General features: G+C 46.3%; 7 protein-coding genes across 7 annotated transcripts; 5 read left to right on the top strand and 2 right to left on the bottom strand.

Annotated features, from left to right (window-relative positions):
• Positions 1–85: 85 nt before the first annotated feature.
• Positions 86–1,900, top strand: KNAG0D04070 (uncharacterized protein; the record flags this gene model as incomplete). Its single annotated transcript, XM_022607844.1, has 1 exon — positions 86–1,900. One exon carries the CDS (start codon positions 86–88, stop codon positions 1,898–1,900), a length of 1,815 nt encoding a protein of 604 aa, XP_022464399.1.
• Positions 1,901–2,055: 155 nt separating this feature from the next.
• On the top strand, positions 2,056–4,806 carry RSC1 (RSC subunit protein RSC1; the record flags this gene model as incomplete). The annotated part of the gene is made up of 1 exon (XM_022607845.1): positions 2,056–4,806. One exon carries the CDS (start codon positions 2,056–2,058, stop codon positions 4,804–4,806), a length of 2,751 nt encoding a protein of 916 aa, XP_022464400.1.
• A 226-nt stretch (positions 4,807–5,032) lies between these two features.
• LST7 (Lst7p) lies at positions 5,033–5,785 on the bottom strand (the record flags this gene model as incomplete). Its single annotated transcript, XM_022607846.1, has 1 exon — positions 5,033–5,785. The coding sequence occupies one exon, from the start codon at positions 5,783–5,785 to the stop codon at positions 5,033–5,035; it is 753 nt and encodes a 250-aa protein (XP_022464401.1).
• A 257-nt stretch (positions 5,786–6,042) lies between these two features.
• On the top strand, positions 6,043–6,975 carry PEF1 (Pef1p; the record flags this gene model as incomplete). The annotated part of the gene is made up of 1 exon (XM_022607847.1): positions 6,043–6,975. One exon carries the CDS (start codon positions 6,043–6,045, stop codon positions 6,973–6,975), a length of 933 nt encoding a protein of 310 aa, XP_022464402.1.
• A 286-nt stretch (positions 6,976–7,261) lies between these two features.
• SPR3 (septin SPR3) lies at positions 7,262–8,449 on the top strand (the record flags this gene model as incomplete). Its single annotated transcript, XM_022607848.1, has 1 exon — positions 7,262–8,449. The coding sequence occupies one exon, from the start codon at positions 7,262–7,264 to the stop codon at positions 8,447–8,449; it is 1,188 nt and encodes a 395-aa protein (XP_022464403.1).
• A 1,105-nt stretch (positions 8,450–9,554) lies between these two features.
• ERG25 (methylsterol monooxygenase) lies at positions 9,555–10,481 on the top strand (the record flags this gene model as incomplete). Its single annotated transcript, XM_022607849.1, has 1 exon — positions 9,555–10,481. One exon carries the CDS (start codon positions 9,555–9,557, stop codon positions 10,479–10,481), a length of 927 nt encoding a protein of 308 aa, XP_022464404.1.
• Positions 10,482–10,809: 328 nt separating this feature from the next.
• ADE6 (phosphoribosylformylglycinamidine synthase) lies at positions 10,810–14,859 on the bottom strand (the record flags this gene model as incomplete). Its single annotated transcript, XM_022607850.1, has 1 exon — positions 10,810–14,859. One exon carries the CDS (start codon positions 14,857–14,859, stop codon positions 10,810–10,812), a length of 4,050 nt encoding a protein of 1,349 aa, XP_022464405.1.
• Between the last annotated feature and the right edge of the window lie 152 nt (positions 14,860–15,011).

The following is a 15,011-nucleotide window of genomic DNA, read 5'->3' on the forward strand; positions in this document are numbered from 1 at the left end:
AAGGTCTTGTGGTTAGTGGTCATGAGCTAGCTTACGTTTCGAAATAGTTGGCTTTTTTTGCTCTTGCATCACAGGTAACAAAGCGATGTCGGATACAAAGAAGGGTTCTTCTTTTATTTCGCAATTGAATGTCTTCAATAAAGAGAATTACAAATTGAAGGAGTTCAATGTCTCGACTCAGCAGTCTGGGGGTGGCTCGCAGGAGAACGGGGACAGCTCAGATGTAGAGACTGGTCAACAGTTCATGACCGAATTGGACCAAGGTGAAAAGCAGCTGGGTCTCTTCTCGTGTATCGGGCTTATCTGTAACAGAATGCTCGGGACAGGTGTCTTCGCTGTCTCATCGACTATTTACACGCTGTGTGGGTCCGTCGGGCTTGCCCTGATTATGTGGGCCGTTGGTGCCATCATCGCTTTGGCTGGGTTGTACGTCTACATGGAGTTTGGTACCACGATACCGAAGAACGGTGGGGAGAAGAACTACTTGGAGGTTATCTTCAAGAAACCTAAATTCTTCATCACTTGCATGTACGCATCGTACGTCTTCTTCCTAGGGTGGGCTGCAGGTAATTCGGTCAACACGGCGGTTATGTTCTTGACCGCGACGGATACAGAGGTGACTAAATGGAACCAAAGAGGGATCGCAGTAGCCGTTGTTTTCTTTGCATTCCTAGTCAACGCAATTAACGTTAAATTGGGTATATTCATCCAGAACTGTCTAGGGATTTTCAAAATTGGCATCGTTCTGTTTATCTCGGTGACTGGGTGGGTCGCACTTGGTGGTGGGTTAAAGGGTGGTTACCAGTCACATAACTTCCATAACGCATTCGAGGGCACAGACAAGGCGACCGCCTACGGGATCGTTAACGCACTGTACAACGTGATCTGGTCCTTCGTCGGTTACTCGAACGTGAATTACGCATTAGGTGAAGTGAAGGACCCAGTGAGAACTTTGAAAATCGCGGGGCCAACCTCTTTGGTGTTTCTCGCGGTCGTCTACATCTTCGTTAACATTGCATACTTCGCGGTCGTTCCAAAGGATAAACTAGTGTCATCTAAGTTGATCCTGGCTGCGGACTTCTTCGATATCTGTTTCGGTGGGCACGCGAAGAGAGCCGCTGCCGCGTTTGTAGGGTTGAGTGCGCTAGGGAACGTAATGTCCGTCATCTTCTCACAGGGACGTATTATCCAACAACTGGGCCGTGAAGGTGTCTTGCCCTTCTCCAAGTTTTTCGCGTCCTCCAAACCGTTCAATTCTCCAGTCGTCGGTCTTTTCCAACATTTCATCGTCTGTCTCGTCACGATCCTGGCACCACCTCCAGGTGACGCCTATAACTTCATCATGAACTTGATCTCGTACCCAATGAACATCATCAATTTCGCCATCAGCACAGGTTTGCTATGGATTTACTACCAAAGTTACAAGGGCCGCATTGAATGGAAACCACCAATCAAGGCAGGTGTGACAGTCACCACTTTCTTCGCCCTGTCGAACCTGTACTTGATCATTGCTCCATACATCCCACCAAGTGACGGCGAGTCCGTCTATGAGAATCTACCTTACTGGATCCACTGTGTAGTGTCCTGGGGGATTTTCGGTTTGGGTGGGCTGTACTACCTCGTCTGGACCCAGCTGCTACCAAGATGGGGCAAGTACAAGCTCGTCACAAAGGATGTGCTCGGAGAAGACGGGTTCTGGCGTGTCAAGATCGTCAAAGTCCCAAACGCTACCAGCGAGGATGACTACATCGACGGTAATGGGGGCGTATCCGTACAAACTGGTGACAAGGACAAGGCATCCGTCATAGAATACGTGAACACAGCACAGGACACTATAGAACCTCTGCAGAGCACGAACAGCGATGCATCCGTCCATGCCAGACACAAACACAACAACTAGCATACATGTATCTGTATATCCTTACCTCTATGTAATAACAGTATTTAATCAATTTTTTATTCGTCACGTGAATCCAGAGCTTTGTTTATTTTGGAAAGAAAAATTCGAGTAGAAAGAAAAAAAGTTGAAATAAAACATATTTAGACACTAGGACGATGCGTACCGCCGATACACACGGGAGGATCAGCGTTGTGGAACAGAACTACGGAACACGCACCAGACACACCATGTCCAGGGTTAACCGTGGGGAGCTGGAGAATCTTCTGCGCCAGTTTTATAAAGAATTTTTCGCTCTGAAAGAAGAACACGGCCTTGAAATATTCCCGATCTTCGACACGTTGCCACCAAGAAGGGACTACCCAGACTACTACACCATCATTCGCAGGCCCGTGTCGTTCAATACATTGAAGAAAAGAGTGCCCCATTACACAGACCCGCAACTTTTCCTGGACGATGCTTTGCAGATTGCGTGGAATGCCATGGTTTACAACACGCCCGAATCTGATGTTTACAAATGCGCTAGGATTCTGGCGAAACACATTAGGGAGAGCATTTTTCCCAGAATGAGGGAGAAATACCCAAACGTACGGTATACGTATTTGGGGGCTTTGCTTGAACCAGCAGACGAGGCCCTACAGAAGGCTATGGTGGATAAACAAGAGAAAGAGGATCAAAAAAATGCTGCCGCCGTTGCGAAGGAAATCCCTGTAATTGAGCAGCCTAAACCAGAACAGAAATCGGCTAGGTTTACAACTTCCGCTCAGATGGTATCACCACCGCCAACAAACTCAGAAAAGGGCGACTATTACAAAGACCACACCTCTTCCAAGACCCGTGGACCAAAGGTAATTAGAGAATCGTCGGTGGATGAGTACACCCCAACAAAAGGGAGGCGGTCTAAATCGTCTACTCCATATAATGAGGGGAAACCTCAGCGGGCACACATAAAACGTGGTAGACCACCCGTCATCGACCTTCCGTATCTGCAAAGAATGAAAAATATACTGAAAGCACTGAAGAAAGAACGTGATGCCAAAAATAAACCACTCACAACTCCCTTTGAAAGACTGCCGGCAGAGTTTGAGAATTCATCCCTGCTTAACATTATCCCCAACGCAGTGAGTCTTGAACAAATCAGGAAAAAGACGAAACTAAGGAAATATAAAGACTTCCAGGGATTCCAGAATGACATGATCAATCTTTTGAACGGTTACAGGATTATCTATAAAAATAATCCCAGTATGATGAGAAGTTTGGCGAAAATGGAGGAGTCGTACGCGAATTTTGCCAGAGTTGAATTGGCAAAACCAGATCGGTTCTTTTTACCGGAAGGTGCGGCTAGGGTCCCTCTCGATGAAGTTGTTTTGGACGGTAAAGTTTATAGAATTGGTGACTGGGTACTGATAAAAAATCCAGACGATGTCAATAAACCGACTATCGGCCAGATCTTCAGACTTTGGAATATGCCCGATGGGAAAAAATGGCTGAATGCCTGCTGGTACTTTAGACCAGAACAAACAGTCCATCGAGTAGACAGACTATTTTACAAAAATGAAGTCATGAAAACAGGCCATTACAGAGACAGTCCGGTTGATGATGTAGTAGGAAAATGCTATGTTATCCATTTTACGAGGTACCAAAGAGGTGACCCCGACGTTAAACCAGAAGGTCCTTTGTTTGTCTGTGAGTTTAGGTATAATGAAGCGGATAAGGTTTTCAACAAGATTAGAACTTGGAAAGCATGTTTACCTGAAGAATTAAGGGATCAAGAAGAACCGACAGTGGCAGTCTTGAGCAGGAAATTTTTCAAGTACCCGTCACCAATCAGACATTTGCTGCCACCGAATGCTACCGTTCATGACCCGATTCCACAGGCTCAGCGGGGTTCACCCAATACACCTCCCCTCATCGGTGCTGTTTATCTAAGACCACCGGTGGAACGTGACGATCTGGGCGAATATTCCTCGTCACCAGACTGCCCCAAGTATATTATAAGGCCTGGTGATCCACAAGATGAGGAGGGCAAGTTTGATTACGAGACAGGAACCTTGACTATTTTTATTGATCCTAACAACCCACCCATTAGACCTATACATGTACCCGGCAGAAGGGGCCGGCCACCAAACGTGCATCTTGTATCTGAAAGGAGTACACCTGCTAACAACGATCGTACCAACACGTCCGATACATCTGGAGATTCTATGACAGTACAGAGAATGAAACGACTTCAACAGCAACAGTCGGATTTGAAACGTCGACAAGACGCGCGAGGGGAATTGTCTGGGTATGCTGACACAACAGTGGTCGATAATTTGGCGGCAGAGGCCTCCAAAAATCCGATGCTCCCAGTGGTGGTCGATATTCCGAATTCGTATATATTGCCGGTCTCAATAACAAAGAATGTGGAGTTATTGCAACGGGCGGATGCATCGTCTGATCAAAGAAGAAATACCAACCCCGTTGATAGGTTGTACGGTGATAAACTTATGCGTAAGAAGAGAGGCCCAGGTGATGTGTTGTGGTTCACGGGGCCTAGCATTTACATTGAGGAGAGATTATTGAACTCAGGAAACCCACTGCTGGATTGTTCGTTGAATGATTTTGTCGGGTCAAATAAGAAACCCAAATTGTCATATGATGAACTTGAAGAGGAGGTTGTTGAAAATGTACGATCCACAAGGAACAAAAAGAAGGAACTTTTAGAGGATCAGGCTACTTTCTTTGACGATTTGGATGAGACTGTTGATGATGGGCTACCTGAAGAGAAGGAGCCTACTGATGTTCTTAGATTGCCGGGTACATACGTGTTGGGATTAAGGCCGTCCGCGAAATTCACAGCTTTCAAGCTGCAATCTAAAGAAAGCACTCTATTACCTGAATCTCCTGCTCTGTCGCCCATTGGGTGAACAAAGTCTTGGCATTTTTGAAATCGAGAGTTCACCAAAAGTTACCACTGAGTGATGCAATATGGGAAACGACGAAAAGACGTGATATTCATGATCGCATTATTAGATACCTGTCTCTCCAGTTCAATAAATAAAAGAATACATATTAATGGAGAGACGCCTCATTACGTATCCCTTAACTACTTCGATCTTGTAAACTGTTGTAATTCCCTTGCCTACCCTTTTATTAGTGTTGCCGTATTATAAGTGAGGAGATCATATAAGAGTTCCATTTGTGCATGTTAAAGAAAATAAGCGGATCGTTGGTCAACTCAACTAAGTTTTTCGCTTCCTTTGATTTATTAGCTCGTAGGTAAGGAACTGCAAACTGCGTCAAGCCGTCGATGCCGCCGTTATCCTTCGCGTCGAGTCTCCTCTCGTTCAGTACCTGTGTGTGGGACTGCCGTATGTCGTCGATCATTTTCTTCAGTCCACAGTTTATGAAATTCCAGTTATCCGATATGATGTTCATCCCGTTGTAAACATCCTTTGTGTCAATTGTGAGGATGTAACAATATCGCCTCTCGTTCCCTCTGGCGTTTTCATCGTACAGTTTAAACCCTATAATAAGATTCAACCCTCTTGAGTCGTCAAAGAATACGAGCGGTGAGCAATCGTAGATCATGGTCTCCTCAGAGAATGCCTTCCGCGTAATCGAATTAAGTAATTGGTACCGTATAGATGAGTACTGAGTCGAGACAAACGTCCGTCCTTTGATCCGGGACCGCATATTTCGCACAGGTCTTGCGTCCCCCGGTACACCAGATACCTCTGGGAAGTGTAGCAAGCACGACTCACAGTACGAGTCAGTTGGGTAATCCGGCAGAAGCAAATCGTTTTCGGAAGTATTAGGCTCCGCGAGGTAGCATTGCGTCACAAGAACAACCCGAGGTCCATGCTTATCGCAAAAATGTGTCAGCGATAGAAGGATCGGTGGCATGTTCTCCAAGTAATCCCTGATGGTGTACCACTCTCCCTGGAACACACAGGACCCCTTTGCCTTTCACCACAGAGGTGCATCCATCCCGATGATCATATTTTATTATTAATTTGATGATTCAATGGAAAAAAATAACAGTGTAAGAATGTTCATCGGTATAAAAAACTATGATTTGCAGTGACGGTGATGAGCAGCGTTTGAGGTTGGTCCCACAGGTTACGTGTCAGCGGCGATCACGTACGGGGAGACCTGCTAGGATGTGTGCGCGGAAACTCAAGTATTCCTCCGGGGATGATTTGCAACTGTATGCGACCCCGCGAGAAGCGCTCGAGGCTGCAAAGAGGAAGGAATCGGAGGCCGCTCAATTGCAGAGGATACGGAGACAAACGCTAGAAGAGCAAGAGCAATTGAAGAGGGAGAAGCGGCACCTGCAGCAGCAGCAGTTGCAATTGCAGCAGCAACAACAATTGCGACAGCAACAGCAACAGCGGGTTTTTACACAGAGAGTCAGTTCTGCACCGGTACCCATGACGCCCAAAGTGAACGGTCGGCCTGTACCGCCCTCATCATCATCCTCGTCGCGAACTCGGATGTCTCCCACTAAGAGTGTAGGTAGTAGCGGGAGCTCACAAAATGGTATGGATCCTCGAGATATCAAAGTAGCGTTGCGGTTGTTCCAGAATCACGACGTGAAGGAGCGGGGTCGGTTAACTGGGGAGGAGTTGCAGAATCTGTTACAGAATGATGACAACAGTCGGTTTTCGATGTCCTCGATTGATTCGCTGATCAATCTGTTCGGTGTGGCAAGGTTTGGGACTGTGAATGCGAACGAGTTCATATCGCTTTACAAGAAACTGAAACTGTGGAGGAAAGTGTATGTGGATAATGACATTGATGGGTCCTTCACGATAAGCGTCACGGAGTATCACAACTGTTTACAAGAGCTGAGGTACTTGATTCCGCTGGAGGCGAGTGAAAAGTTATTCGACCAGTATTCGGAGTTCAACATAAACGGGAATACGAACCAGAAGGAGTTGAAGTTCGATAAGTTCGTGGAGTCCCTGACTTGGCTTATGAAATTGACTTCCGTGTTTAGGAAATTTGACTCGAAGCAGGAGGGCATAGCAACGATAGATTACAAGAGCTTCATTGAGTCGACCTTGTATTTAGGCAGATTCTTGCCGCATTAACAATACATTTGGTACCGTGTTTATACTTGAGGGAGGTTTGAGTAAGAGACAATACAGGTTCTGTAACCAGTGAATGTGATCACGAACTGTGTACTTATACCATAGATTATTTATTTGTTGGTAGCCCAGGGGGTGGGGGGAAGGCTCCGAATCCTGTACCGTACTTTGACACATAGCACCCGGTGGTCAAGTGTTGAAATAGTGGGAACTTGATTTAAACACAATTTTTCAGTTCACACAAACACAAAAGATACCGAGTATACCAACAAGAGAGGTTGACACAAGTATGCTGCTAAGTTCATTGGAGGATTCGATTCCACCAAAACGGTTATCCACGTTAGTGGCACAGTATGGTCGAGAACTTGGGATCAATGCGGCCCCGCAACCAATTGATAGAAATTGCGGGGTTAGTTCAACTGTCCAATTGGGGTCCCAGAGGAGAACCCCAGTGGGGATCTCGAACATTTTACAGCAGCAGACGAAGATCCTCTTTGAGCGAGGTATTTCCTTCAATGTGCTCGTGTGTGGGACCGTTGGTGTCGGGAAAACCACAGTGGTGAATTCACTTTTTGGTTTAAATGGTTCACAAAGCCGTAGCCGCCCAGGCAGTCAGGGCAATAGTAACAGACACGCTGATGTGGTAATTACTAAGCAATTACACGAGATTAGGTACGAAACGAAGACACGGTTGAAGCTCGGTGTTATTGAGGTTGGTAGTTTCGGTACGAAGATCAACAACTATTTCAGTTGGAACCCTATTTTGAATTACATTGATTGGAACTTACAACAGTACTGGAAACAAAACTCTCAGCCGTATCGAACTGTGACCAAAACACCTGACAATCGTGTTCATTTGTGTCTATACGTTCTAGAACCTGTTACTCCTACTGAGTTGAAACCTTTGGATCTTGTTGCAATGAAGGAATTGGGTGACAAGATCCCTCTGATCCCTGTGATAAACAAGACGGATATATACACCAGCAGTGTTTGTTTGCACATGAGTTCAGATATAGGTCAACTTCTTGCCCAAAACGACATCCGGTGTTACCACGACCCAATAATACACGGCCGCCAAGAAAACGCTATAGTACCTTTAAGAGAGTTGTTGATTGACCAGGGGGCGATGATCCCGCTGATCGACCTTGTTGACACGCAGCCGCCCGTTGTGGATGACACGGAGGGCGGTCGACTAGAGTGGAGCAGTGAGTATCTAGCCCGACAACTACAGCTGCGTCGGAAGTACAACAAGTTAATCGAGTTACAAGACTGTAAATTCAACGAGTGGATCAACACTTTGTATTTGAAGCAACGGCAGTCGAACAAGATGGTCGAGCAGATGTACCTCCGCGTGACCAAACTACAAGAACAGTGCAGACAACTCGAGCAGACGGGCAATGGCCATTGCAGTGCCAAAGTGCACGCCAGTATGGAGGCCAAGAGCAACAGCAGCAAGACCTTGTTCGAACAACCCTAATTAGATTTTAGCTTTTATAGTACTGCGCTGGGAAGCCCTACGGCAGGGTAAAACTGCTCGAGAAAAAAAAACAAACAAGAAACGAGTACGTATATAAAGCGGTAAACAACCTCTGCGCTTAGTTGTTGCAGTTGCACTCTGTGTTTTTTGGAAGTGCCGACAGATAGAAGTGACGTCGCCACTACACACTACTTGCAAAGTATTATTCCAACACAGAAACGGAAATTCTTTCTTTCTTTGAAAATGATGATCACACACCTACCTATATGTTTTTTCTGGCATCTCTAATGTTAGGGCGGGTCAGTTTAAGTACTATCTGCTCGATGAATACAACTCGTGACAATATCTGACCTTTTCCCTCTGTGACTGGCATTCTTGCACCACTTACTCTTGCACTGTATACATACGTCTTGACCCGTAATCACCTGACCTCGCACACCCCCCGTTAACGACCGGTTACGGTGCTATACGACCGGCCCAGACCTCATCGCTACCGACGGCGCCACGGTGTTAGCGGGGCCCGTGGGCGGCTGCTCGTTCCGCCCCACCGCGCAACGAGCAGGGTGACTCCAGCGCTGCGCCCGATTTTCCCGCACGAGGCGGGAACCGATAAAAAGCGAATCCGGAAAGGGCAGAAAAAAGAAATGCAGCCGCTAAACGACGCCCGCCGGCCGCTCGTTTAGGCGGCGCCTAAACGAGCGGCAGCTGGCTCTCTCCCCTTGCCTGGGCCAGCTGCGCTCCTGCGGCACTTTCACTCTGGGAGGAGGAAGCACTCTATACGCCCTTCGGTGACATCTTGCACAGAATCTGCCTCGTTAACGGCCCAAGACAAAATATAGGTGGGAATTTGAAGCTCATTACGAGGCACAAACACACACTGTACACTCTCTGCAGTCGCAATTGCAGTGATAACGGACATCGTCTGTGGAAATTGTCACCCTCCCACAGCCCCATCTATCTACATACATATATGCACATATATATATATATATAGTGAGCGATGCGTTACAGGTGCAATTCCTTTCCCTCTCTCTCGTTGTATTCTTTTCCATTTTTTTTTTATTCCCTCTCGACACTCTAGAACAAGCAACAGTCTCTCCAAGCAATGTCTGCCGTGTTTAGCAACTCGACCCTAAACACACTCATCAGAAGTGACACCTTCAAGGACACTTTTGACAATGTCGTTAAATTCCAACCTCAATTGTCCAAGTTGGAGCAAATCTGGGCCAGTTGGTACACGTACATGAACAACGATATCCTGGCCACCGGGTTGATGTTTTTTTTGCTACATGAGATCGTATACTTCGCCCGTTGTCTGCCATGGTTCATCATCGACCAAATGCCTTACTTCAGACGCTGGAAGATTCAACCAACAAAGATCCCATCCACTAAAGAACAACTGTACTGTCTGAAATCCGTCGTCTTGTCCCATTTCCTAGTCGAAGCTATCCCCATTTGGACTTTCCACCCAATGTGCGAAAAGTTGGGTATTACAGTCAGAGTACCATTCCCTTCCATAAAGAAAATGGGGTTGGAAATCGCTCTGTTCTTCGTCTTGGAGGACATGTGGCATTACTGGGCTCACCGTCTCTTCCACTACGGTGTCTTCTACAAGTACATCCACAAGCAACACCACAGATACGCTGCTCCATTCGGGCTTTCCGCTGAGTACGCCCACCCTCTAGAGACCATGTCCCTTGGGTTCGGTACCGTCGGTATGCCCATCCTGTACGTCATGTACACCGGGGAATTGCACTTGTTCACTCTGTGTTTATGGGTCGTGTTGAGATTGTTCCAAGCCGTCGACTCCCACTCAGGTTACGACTTCCCATGGTCCTTGAACAAGTTCTTGCCATTCTGGGCAGGCGCCGAGCACCACGACTTGCATCACCACTACTTCATCGGGAACTACGCCTCCAGTTTCAGATGGTGGGACTACTGTCTGGACACCGAGGCTGGTCCAGAAGCTAAGGCGGAGAGAGAGGAGAGAATGAAGTTGAAGGCCATGAACAAGTCCAAGAAGAACGTGTGAACGGCTTGAAACAACAACACTCTCACATACACACAAACACACTACATTACAAGGATGGTGAAAACATCCAAACAATCCTATTATTATTATATATATAAACTAAGCGTATAACGGTTTTTTTGTAGTCTTTCCTTATATAGAGAGAGAAATATTTATTACTACTACCACAACTTAAGAGCATCGTTTGTGAAAAGGCAAGCGGGCATGGGGAGCTTCAACTGTGCTTTCTACAGTCGTAATATATCATTCTCCTTCATTTTTACCTTTATTATCGTGGCGTCTACCACTGTACGTACGATAAAATAATATACACAAGCGCAAACACGCCTTAACCAACCCACTTTCTCGCAGACTTGAACAGTCTGATCCAGGGACCGTACCCGCCCCACTCCGCGTACTTCTCGCTTGGGTACCACGAGTTCGCCTCCAACCGACATACTCTTTCAGGGTGCGGCATCATCGCAAGAACCCTCCCGTTGGGAGATTGGATCCCAGCAATACCGTTCGCAGAACCGTTAGGATTGAAGGGAAAAGTCGTCGTCACGTTCCCGTAGTTGTCCAGGTACCTGACACTGCTCAAGTTCTCCGTCTCAAAGGATGTCAATTGCTCACCACTGTTAAAAGTTGCGTTACCTTCACCGTGAGCAACCGCAATAGGCAGTTGCGAACCACGCATCCCAGTCAAGAAAATACTGGATTCACTGACAACCTCAACCATGCACACACGCGCCTCGTACTGCTCGCTTACATTCCGCTCGAAGGAGGGCCAGTTCGAACACCCGGGGATGATATCCTTTAACCTGCTCAGGAATTGACAACCGTTACAAGCGCCAAAGGCAAATGTATCCTCTCTCCTTTGGAAGAAGTCCACAAATTGTTCACGAACATCAGCGTGGTACAGCACAGATTTGGCCCAACCGGCACCAGCACCCAACACGTCACCGTACGAAAACCCACCACATGCGGCAAGACCAACAAAATCCTTTAAGTGGAACCTGCCCTCCAGTAGATCGGTCATCGTGACATCAATCGCGGTGAACCCGGCCTGTTCAAAACACCACCCCATTTCCATCTGCCCATTGACACCTTGTTCCCTTAGAATAGCAACGCGAGGTCTCACATCAGATAGTTCTGCACGCACACCCAAATCGTCACGAGGGTTGTAAGTCAACGAGTAGTGGATACCTGGGTCATTGTCATCATTGATCGCAGCGAATTCTTCATCAGCAGTACGAGGGTTGTCCCTCAATTTCTGAATAGCGTAAGAGGTAGAACTCCATTTCTGTTGTAGAGAAGATCTCTTGCCGCTGAATAAAGTCTTAGCATCACTACCGGTAATGACAATTTCTTGGCTTTTGAAATTAGGCTTACCAACGACACTAATGTATTCTTGGGAGATACCGTGGTCGGCAAACACAGAGTAGAAATCACCAAGCTTCGATTCCTCAACTTGGAAGACACAACCAAGCTCCTCATTAAACAGTTGAACCAGAGGGTCCTCAGTGCCGGAAAGCGTAATATTCAAACCACTCCTAGAAGCAAACGCCATCTCAAACAAAGTAACCAAAAGACCACCATCAGATCTGTCGTGGTACGAAAGAACAAGGTCTGTCTTGTGCAATTCCAAAATACTCTCCAACAAACCCTTGAAAACGGTGTTGTCATACACAGTGGGGGAAACATTACCGATTTGATTGTAAACCTGTAGCAACGCCGAGGCACCCATCGCCTTCTCAGATTGTAAAGCGGCAACGTCCACCAATACCAAAACAGAATTGTCCACTTTGGTTAACTGTGGGGTCCATGTGTTGGAGGTATCGTTAACTGGACCAAACGCCGTCACATTCAATGAAAGTGGTGCGGTAACTTCCTTATCATCCCACTTCATCTTCATAGACATAGAGTCCTTCCCAACTGGGATAGAAACACCGATAGCGGGACATAGGTCTAAACCAATAGCTTGCACGGCTTCGTACAACTTTGACCCTTCACCCTTGTGCGAAGCTGGAGACATCCAATTAGCAGACAACTTCACGTGAGTCAATGACTTCACATCAGAAGCCAATAGGTTCAGTAGAGATTCAGAAACAGCGAGTTTCGCAGAGGCGGCGGCAGAAATCAATGCGTTCGTTGGCCTTTCGCCCATAGCAAGGGCTTCACCTGTCTTGATTACTTTGTCACCTAACGATGTGGCTGTGACACCAACGTCGGCAACGGGTACTTGCCATGGTCCGACAAATTGATCCCTGTCAATTAACCCGGTGACTGTTCTATCACCGATAGTGATCAAGAACGACTTGGAAGCAACGGAAGGTAAGTTCAAAACTCTGTCAACTGCGTCTTCCAAAGACGGGATAACAGATAAATCAGCACTATGTAGGGATAATGGCTCTGTGATGGCCTCCCTAAACATTTTTGGAGGCTTACCAAATAAAATCGACATTTCCAGGTCAATGGGGGTCCCCTTCAATAGTGGATCTTCCACAATCAATCTCTGTTCAGCGGTGGCATGGCCAACTACGGCAAATGGTGCTCTTTCTCTTTCACATATCTTTTCAAATATCTGTAGATCCGTTTGGCTAACACCAAGAACATAACGTTCCTGCGATTCGTTACACCAAATTTCCATTGGGGACATTCCCTTTTCCAAAGATAGTACTTTTCTGATATCAAATTTAGCACCCAAATCATTGTCGTGGACCAGCTCAGGGAGGGCATTGGACAACCCACCGGCACCGACGTCATGAATGGATTGAATTGGGTTATTGTCTCCCAACGCGACACAAGAATCAATAACCTGTTGGCACCGACGTTCCATTTCAGAGTTGCCTCTCTGAACAGAGGCAAAATCGAGGTCAGCGGAACCTTCACCAGAGGCAATGGAAGATGCAGCACCACCACCTAGACCAATTAACATTGATTGACCACCTAAAACGATAATCGCAGACCCTGCAGTAATAGGTTTATCCTTCAAGGCAAATTGTGGTCTGACGGTACCAAACCCACCAGCAATCATAATTGGTTTGTGGAACCCTCTAATCTCTTCTTCGTTATCAGCGTTTGGAACCTTTGTGGTCAATGTCCTAAAGTACCCATTGATACAAGGTCTCCCGAACTCGTTGTTAAAGGCGGCTGACCCTAGTGGTGCCTCAATCATAATGTCCAAAGCTGAGGCAATATGTGATGGTTTACCGACATCTAATTCCCAAGGCTGTCTTTGACCTGGAATCAGCAAGTCGGATACAGAAAACCCACTTAGACCACATTTGGTTTTAGACCCTCTGCCTGTGGCACCCTCATCCCTGATTTCACCACCAGATCCTGTGGCAGCACCTGGGAATGGAGAAACTGCAGTGGGGTGGTTATGTGTCTCGACTTTGATCAACAATGGTACAGATTCTTCTGAAGCGGTCCATCTCTTGGTTGTTGGGTCAGGAGCAAAATAGTAGGCTTTGTTTTCACTGTCCACGACGGCAGCATTGTCGGAGTATGCAGATATAGTGAAGTCTGGGCACAGTTTATGCGTGTTTCTGATCATTTGAAACAGAGTGAAATCTTTCTTTAAGCCGTCGATCGTCCAGTCCGCATTGAAAATTTTGTGACGACAATGCTCGGAGTTGACTTGTGCAAACATGAACAGTTCAACGTCTGTGGGGTCTCTATGCATGACTTCAACAAAAGCTTTAATTAGATAATCCATTTCGCCTACGTCTAGGGCAAGGCCTAATTTAGAATTGGCGTCTGATAGAATATCCTCTGGAGACTGTTTCTTATCGGTAGAGGAAGCAGAAACCAGTGGTATGTGAACTAAAGGTTTGGGGTTTGCATGTGTAAAAATGTCCTTGAGATTGGGAGGGTTGTTCAAAAACAGTTGTTGGGTCATTCTGTCATAGACAGACTTCAAAGAAACGTCATTCAAGTTCTCCAGCAATGGGAAAGATGGAATCGTCTTTATTAGAAGTGCAACACCCCTCTCGATTCTCTGAACTTTGTCCTCCAACCCACAAACTTGAGCAATATTGGTTGCCTTAGATGACCAAGGGGAGATTGTTCCGGATCTTGGGACAACCCTTACCAAATAGGTATCTTTTAGGTTAAGGTCTTTATCAGTCCAATTCTTGTTGACCGCATCCACGAGCAATTTCGACAATGGGTCATTTTCGGTGTCCAGCGGTGTGTCGTAATTCAAAAGAACATCCAGCAGTTTGGAATCTTCGGAGGTCAAAGAGAGTCCATCGGCTATGTCAACATAGTGCACGAAACATGAACGAATCTCGAGTATGGAATTGATACTGTTCGTAAAATTGTTGAAGTCCTTCATCAGGTTATCTACTCTAAAGCTAGATAAAACTTTAGGACCAGCTAATATTAAGGACATTGGTAAAATGTGTGGCTTGTCGTGGTTATCTGGGAATGTTTGAGAAAGTGATCCAACAAACAAGTTCAGTTCGGTACAATAATTAAAGAATGTTTTGATCTTTTGACGTAAAATAAACGCACCAACTTATTTATATATTGGAAGACGAATCC

This window comes from Huiozyma naganishii, chromosome 4, assembly GCF_000348985.1.
Source record: "Huiozyma naganishii CBS 8797 chromosome 4, complete genome".
NCBI lineage: Eukaryota > Fungi > Ascomycota > Saccharomycetes > Saccharomycetales > Saccharomycetaceae > Huiozyma > Huiozyma naganishii.